General features: G+C 42.2%; 1 protein-coding gene across 1 annotated transcript; it reads right to left on the minus strand.

Moving 5' to 3' along the window:
- Positions 1-4,433: 4,433 nt before the first annotated feature.
- LOC148036499 (uncharacterized) lies at positions 4,434-7,519 on the minus strand. Its single transcript, XM_087678490.1, has 3 exons — positions 6,916-7,519; positions 5,741-5,910; positions 4,434-5,670 (listed from the first exon to the last, which is right to left on the minus strand). Exon 3 carries the CDS (start codon positions 5,505-5,507, stop codon positions 4,602-4,604), a length of 906 nt encoding a protein of 301 aa, XP_087534616.1. The 5' UTR covers positions 5,508-5,670; positions 5,741-5,910; positions 6,916-7,519; the 3' UTR covers positions 4,434-4,601.
- Between the last annotated feature and the right edge of the window lie 558 nt (positions 7,520-8,077).

Here is an 8,077-nt window from a genome sequence, read left to right on the forward strand (position 1 = left end):
TAACTGTGCATCCAAAAGCCAAACAACATCAATCCACTACTCATACATCAATTTGGAGTGTGGACACCACTCATGCACGCTATACATATACTATACAATAGCGATGTAACAAGAAGGAAGTTTAAAGAGATGTTTGGTACATAATCTTAGGGATGTACTACATTGGGACTTTACTAGACTTTCAAGCAAGTAAAGTGAGGTTGGATTCTTAAAGGAAATGGAGATTGAGGCATGTGCCATATGAGGCTAACTTTACTCGCAAGGCTTCGGCAAAGGCAAGTAGATAAAAGAAGTGGCCCTACTCTAAGGGCAAGCATATGTACTTTGGTTTTTGATGATGATGCACAATTGATATTGAAATTATGTGTATGAGGCATCCCAAAGGCAAAGGCAAGTAGATACAAGAAGTGGCCCTACTCTAAGGGCAAGCATATGTACTTTGGTTTTTGATTATGATGCACAATTGATATTGAAATTATGTGTATGAGGCATCCCAAAGGCAGAGAGAAGTGCATGAAAAAGGATGCAAGTATGGTGTGTGTGTGTGGGGGGGGGGGGGGGGTGGTAGTAGACCCAACGATATGTACTTGTGCTAGACGTTCTTGAATAGGAGCAAGGTAGCCTGGGGTGACACCCTCTTTAGTCCTCAATAGTTTCTTTGAATTAAAGCCACTTTTTTTTTTCTTACTAGTAGTAGGACCCTCACAAGAAGGGAAGGTGGGTTTTTTATTTTTTTATTTTTTAAGTAGGAGGAGGATATGACTCGAAGGAGGGGGGGGGAAGGGAAGGAAGAATATACCATCGTGGAAACAGACTTTTGGAAGGAGGCTTTACTTTATATAATAATATAGAGGGGATTAAAATATTGGAAGGGTCTTTTGCATGATGAGACTTGTGTATGGCACGCCTGCCTTTGCAAGCTTGCAAATGTTGGCTGTCACCGCCACAAAATGACGAAAGACGAGGGGGGTGGGGGGGAAAACAAAACAAAAAGAACAAGGCACGCCGAGAGAGAGAGAGAGAGAGAGAGAGAGAGAGAGAGAGGAGATATGCGCTGGCCCCGTACAAACATAACGGAGACTATCCCCATCTACCCCGTTCTCTCTTCATCACGTGAGCATATCACGCATGTATGCATATCTATACCCGTATATATCCATGTATACTTTATATATACTGGCAATCAGTCCACACACATATGTATGTATGTATGTATGGATGTATGTATGTGTGTATTTATATGCGTGGCAATTGACCCCCATCCCTTCATAAAAGGATGGATTCATCCACTTCTCTTTAGTGGCACCACCCCCATTTTCTTCTTTGGAACGTTTCATAACTTATGTATAAGTCCAAAAGAGAGATTTACACAATATTAAGGTCAAAAAAGAGAGATTTCTCAAAATATCAAGGAAGAGATTTACACAATACCAATGTCAAAAGGCAAAGATCTCCACATTATCAAGGTCCTTAGAGGGATGCCTCTTTTTCTAACCATCTAGCTGTAAAAACCTCAAAGTTATTGTGTTTATAGTGGTTTGTATCGCTTGTTACTTGTTGCTGATAGCATATAGAACTAAATGCAAGAGGGCTTTCCCACACTAGTGAAAAGGGATGTGACACGTGCAAGAGAGTTCTCCATACATTGAAAACTCTAGAATCACCTTCCACGATGAGGCACTAACCTAACTCCGAGTCTGAAAAGGGAAATTATGGACAACCATGTTTTCAAACACACGTCATCCACCTTCCTAGGAGTGACTCATCCAAACGCTTTTCTTCCAAATCACACTACACAGTTACTTTTCCTATTTTGGTGAATGGTACTTTTGATGTTTCTTGTTACTTTGATAAGGATTCCCACACTTCTACTCTTAATATGGAGAAAATGTCCATATTTTCCTTAAGAATTAAACATTTTTCTAAGGTGTTAGATGCCTTGCACCTTTACACTACTTCCATAAAGATAAACATGTTAAAGTTAGATCCCAAACTAACAACCTAGAATAACTAACCCAATAAAGAGACACCCCCAAAAAATATACCTCCCCCCAATTTAGTGTAAGTTTTGCACAAAAGATGCATCATCTTAGGACATTGAAGCATGATGCAGAATTTGGTAGATTGAATTAGGTTTAATGTTAGCCAAACAGGGTAAGGGTATTGTAAAGCCTCAAAACAATACATCCTTGAAAAACATATCAAAATATATCCTAAACTACTTTACCTGGGTGGAGTATGGTGCACTCAATTTATGGAATTTTTATTTATATAGCTCACCTAGATGAAAGAGATTATGCATAGACTCTAAGAACTATATATTATATAACTTACCTTTATGAGAAGGATCCAAACTCTAAGAACTATATAATATATAACTTACCTCTATGAGAAGGATCGAAAGGAATACTATTTGAGTCACTCTATTGGCTCCTTTACCCTAGTTGTTTCACAACCTAGAGCACAAATCAATTGTTGATTGAAGCAAAAAAAAAAAAATATTCACAAAATGTTTCTCGCTGAAAATAGTGAGTATTATTTACATAGGTTGTTTTAAACTATCATCTTTTATACTTACATACACTCATCAATTGTCACACAGACTTCAGTTTAGAATCCAAGTTCCAAAACTTTACATAGGTTGTTTCAAATTATCACCTTTTGTACTTTACATACACTTATCAATTGCTCCCATACTTTGGCTCAAAGAGACCCAATTCCAATCCTTTTCTGCATACATTCGGTCATCAATTGTTACATACTTTGGTTTAAGAGTCCTAGTTCCAATTCTTTGGTGCATACATAAGGTCACCACTTGTTGCACACTCTGGCTTCCAGTCCCACTCTCAATTCTTTCGCCTCTTCAAAATCATAAAGCTTCATAAATTCTACAGACCATAGCTAGGTTAATGGCTCACATGTTTGGAAGTTAGTTCACATGAGAGCTATGCACACTTAGCGCATTGTACAGTCCCCAACATGCTGAGACATGGGAAGTTGGCACACAAGGCAGATTGTCAAAGAAGCTTCAAAAATCTCCCACAGCAAAGTAGCCATTGCAATTCACCACAAGCTCTCAGAACAAATCATTGGAGTTCCTGGTAAACATCCTCTTAGAAACGGAAAGATTGTCAATTCGATTGTATCAACTATTATTCTAGCTTCTAAATGTTCATTTCATAGCACGGATCAGACCCATCGCCTTTTCCTTTTCAATTTTCTAATCCACCTGTACATGCTTATAAATTACCAACTGCTTGGCAATCAACCTTACAACCTGGCATCAAACCACTTTTGAGTGGGTTTCCAACATGAAGAACCCACTCATTGCATCATATTTTGGCATTGCATCTGCCACGTTTGGCACCCATCTAAAGTGTGATTAGTTAACTCACATTCCTACTCGTAGGTTTAACTAGAACGCTTGTAAACAAAGCTAATAGATGTTTCAAGCTATGTCAATATAGGAAAGTGTCAGACAGTACACACATTAGTTGTGGGAATTCTTGATCGTTAACATGAATAGAAATACATTCTAATATGAACTGTCCTGCCGATCTTGAGACTTAAGGTGAATCGCTTGTTTAGACATGTTAACATGAGACTTCTCAAGATGTTGCCAATATAGAGGAAAATATCCAAGTTGTCATTGGAGAGAGGGGGTGGTATTTCACTGCTGCTACCAGGAGGACTGTTCTACTAGGGGATGTCTTCAAGTTGTCATTGGAGAGAGGGGGTGGTATTTCACTGATGATACCATGAGAACTGTTCAGCTTCAGTCACATCTGCTGAAGGGAATAGAACCCTCCAACTTTTTCCTTGCACCTCGCCTCAGCTTTGAAAGCTCCAGGCCAGGGACTTTTCTAGTAACTGTTCCATAGTTCATCTCCCTCCTGGATCGCTGCCACAGTACCAAACCCCTTACTGTACTAACATTATAAAGATGTTGATTCAAACAAATCAAGCTCTATTTTCTAATCTACTTGCACGAGAGACTCTTTCATTGTTTACTTCCACACACCAAGTATCCATTCAATTTTCACCTAGTTTGAACAAATGATTGATCCTACCAAGGATTTTCCCTAACATGTATGCACAGCCTGGTACCACAGCCTCAGTCTTTTACTTAAATAGATTTTTTGTTACACCAACTGAAAATCCATACATTCAGTCACCCCACTGACAAGTTCACGATGTACACATGATCTTCTCAAAGTAAACATTCCGAGACGAGTGTTTTTTGCTTTGTGCTTATAGGAAGAAGACTACCTTGTAGTGCAGCACGCATTCACAACGAGCCAACAGTAGCACATTATAAATAAGAGAATTTAGGCAACACTTACTACCCGCATTGCACAAGACTAAATTTTTTGAGATGATCAAACAAATCCCCTCCAGTAAAAAGGGGATCTGGGGCAGTTGACAGATTCAAATACAACAAAGAGTAGATTATATTAAGCTTCAAGTCATGAAAATATGAAAACCATAATGTAACAATAGTACAGCTGACAAATTCATAAATAGTACTGCTGCTCCAGCTACAAAAGCATACAAAGTCTCACAGTGGTAATAACATAGGTAAGAAACAGGCGGACTTTCAATCATTCCTGGGGATGAAAGCGAGTAGCCTCAAGGTGGTTTACTCGAGCTCGCAGAGCCTTCACGTAATGTATAGTTTCATCCAAGACCAATGCAGGATCTAAAAGAGCTCCACCTGGTATCATCTTCCTCAAAGCCTTCACTGTTTTTTTAATCTTGTTTCTCCTAGTACTTGTTGGCATGGTTTGGTGCAAAATCCCTGCAGCTTTTCCCATGACTTCTCCCTCTTTAGTCATCATTAAATTCTTGTTGAGCTCAACTGGCAGCTTCAAATCATCCGACTTTCTTCTCTTACTTGGCTTCTCCTCATTGATGTCACAACTTTCCTCTGCTGACAATTCATCAGGCGAGTGGCCAGTACTTCTCACATCATCATCATCATCCTCATCATCATAATCATCTGAACTCAGAAGGGCATCTAAATCCTCTGAATTCTCATGCATGCTACTGCTGACAGACAATTCTGAAGCCCTTTTGCTGCCACTCAACTGTGGCACATCGGCATCACGAGAAAAACTTGAGGTAGCACTGCAGACTCCTAGCTTCGAGTTGGGCAGCTGCCCCAAAGATACAGGATTGTTATTCCGCGCATTTCGAAGACTCTGCAAAGATGCAAAAGCTCCAGCAACCATCTCCCTATATGCAACAAGGTTACTTTCTGCACCACCCATACAAAATGACGGGACCTTAGCAGCATTCTCAATCTTGCTCTGTTGGCTCTGATGACCACTAGGGCCAAAGAGCTCCTGGGCTAGGGCGGGATGTAAGAACACCCTGCCTTTTCCTCCACTCTGATCAAACATGATAAACTTCTTAAGATGCGGCTGAGAAGATTGAAAACAGAAGGCCCCAGATACTGGACAAGCCGAGTATCCACTGCCAGCCTCTCGTGTGTCAGTTGAGTACATTGTGGTTGATGAATCTACCTAACCTACTCAGCCTTCCAAGTGAGTTATTAAAGTTCAAACCTTATTCGACTGCTCCAATGATCAAAAGTTACTGTTTCTTGGACCACCTTCAACTCAGAAGATCGTAGTGTCAAATGGCCCGTTCAAATTTACCCTTCATAATCTGGAAATTAACAGTCAGCAGTCCACAATCTTCGAACGAATAAACAGCAGTTATACAGAAAGGCTCTTACCTTAGCATCCGTATTGGCAACGCTTCAGAACAAAGGTAATCAGCGATTGGGTACAAGATACTTGCATTGATTTCAATCAAAGCCACAGAACTAAAGATTGATGGAGCACGGATCTTTATTGGACCTTCAGTCTACGTTATCGGCTTAAGGAGCTGTCGGAAGTATTCACCCTGTAAAGACGCAAACAACAACTGTCATGGACAAATGGCCAAACATAAATTTTCATAGAGGCCGGCATGAAGAAAAAACAAATCTGCTCCACAAGGTCCTTCCAGGCGTTTGTATTACACATGAGTATCTAACAGGGAAACTCCAAATCAAGGATGTCCCTGAAATGTCTTGTTGCATGCTTGAAGCTACAAAACTAAGCCGCAGTCCGAGGCCTCCAAATTTACGAGCGATAAGCCAATCAGATAATTTTCAACATCTCGCTAGGAGGGAGGTGAAATTCAAGGTAAACGAAATCCCAAAACTGAGCACAAGTCCAAGGCCCCCTAATTGTATACAATAGGCCGCTCCCATAATTTACGCCATCCTCGCTGAGAGGGCAGTGCATTTCCAGGTGAGCTAAATCCCCAAAATAGGGCTGCAATGAACACCTCATCTACGAATTTCGTGGGGTCGACCTGCAAGTAGTAAGCCAGCCAACTCCTCCTGCAGTAGACACCCATCTCATTCCCAAAACCAAGAAACAGCCATATCCTACTTGGAGGCTAGATGTCAAAGATGTTACACCACATGAGAGAGGGAAGCCAGTCCCCAACCGGTTTGCTTGAACACTCGACATCTACGACCATGACTATTTCACCTTAGGTCCCCAAGGAGAACCTCATCCAAAAAAAAACTGGAACACGGAGACATTGCAAAGAGATGCTGGCAAGCATGAGCACTTAACTAAGAAGCGTGAACATGAAAACCCGCTTCATTGTGACCAGCGATGTGCTACTGGAGCTTAAGTAATCCGAACCGCAGCCAAACGGAAGTGGCAGAGGGCTAAAGAAAACACATCAAGGAGGCCTTTGTTGCAGGCGTTGACAAAGCGATGAAGATGCTAAATTCTAAATCACAAGTAATCGGTGAAGTGAGAACACTTGGATGCACGAAAATGAAGTGAAACATTAGACCCTCGTAACTGCACTCAAACGAGACGATAGGGGGAGGGGGGAAGCTTGTACCTGACACCTATGAACCAAGACGGGTCTTGCAGAAATGCCGCTTCCATGCTTGGCTGTGCGAATTCTGGTAATGCGTGCTGATCCACACATCTCTAGATTATTGATGGTGTCGAGAATTGGTTTCCAGGGGCAGCCGGGGAGGACTGACGCTGATGGTAAGGAGCAAGCCTCTAGGGACGGAGGCGGAGCGGAGGAAGAGGAAGAAGAGGGGCTTGAAGAGGGGGAGGGGAGGGGAGGCGAGGCAGCGAGAGAGAGTCAGATGATGTTGTAGAGGAGAGAGAAGTCGAGGATCTGGTGCATATAGCGGGAAGGAAGGGCGACGAGCGTGGAAGGGATGCAGGCGAGGAGGCCCATAGTGTTAGCCGAGAGGGGAGGAAGGAGAAGACATAGCCAGGAAACGAGGCAGCGAGAGAGAGGAGGGGAAAACGGGCGGGGTTTGCTTGCAGGAGCAACAAAAACAGAGACAGAGAGGGCGAGAACAAGAAAGCCGAAGGAGAAAGGCTGCGGGGAGAGAGGGAGGGGCTATAGATAGGGAGGGAGGGGGGAAGAGACGCGCGCACACGCAGAGAGAGCCTGCTTCGAGAGACTGGAACTCGGGGTGCATACAATGAATTTTGTAGGGGGGGGGGTTGCAGATGTCAAGGGAAAAAGGCGCAGTTCAAGTACTGCATCATATATAATGCAATTATAATTGGGCTTTGCCTTTCCTCTTTCTTCCTCTGTCTTTTCTTATTCTCCTCTTCTTTTCCTCTCTTTTCCTTTGGTTGACGTAGGTTCTTGTGATGTTGCAGGTCGGTGTTTTTGACCCCAGCCTCCAGTCATGAATGCAAATGCAAGCTTGCACTTGTTCACCCGCATTTCCTGCCATCGTAAGGCTCTCATGATCGCACTAATGCATGCATATTTCTCATCACATCACTCCGCTTTTGCACTTGCTCACTTGGGTCTGGATTTTTTATCTTGAAAACATTGGTTACTAATGAAATTGAAAATGTGTCATGTGAGAACTTTCTCATAAACACAAAATAGATGGCATGCGTCATATCTCTCTCTACTCATGTGTGAACTATGATGGGACATTTTCCTTGAACGTTTGCTATACCAACCGTGGAACAAAATATCAAGGCTAACAAGGAGCTCCGCAGAACATAATCATAAGGAC

Source organism: Lygodium microphyllum, chromosome 5 (genome assembly GCF_053477565.2).
Source record: "Lygodium microphyllum isolate KBCC chromosome 5, Lygodium_microphyllum_v1.1.10, whole genome shotgun sequence".
NCBI classification, from domain to species: Eukaryota; Viridiplantae; Streptophyta; class Polypodiopsida; order Schizaeales; family Lygodiaceae; genus Lygodium; species Lygodium microphyllum.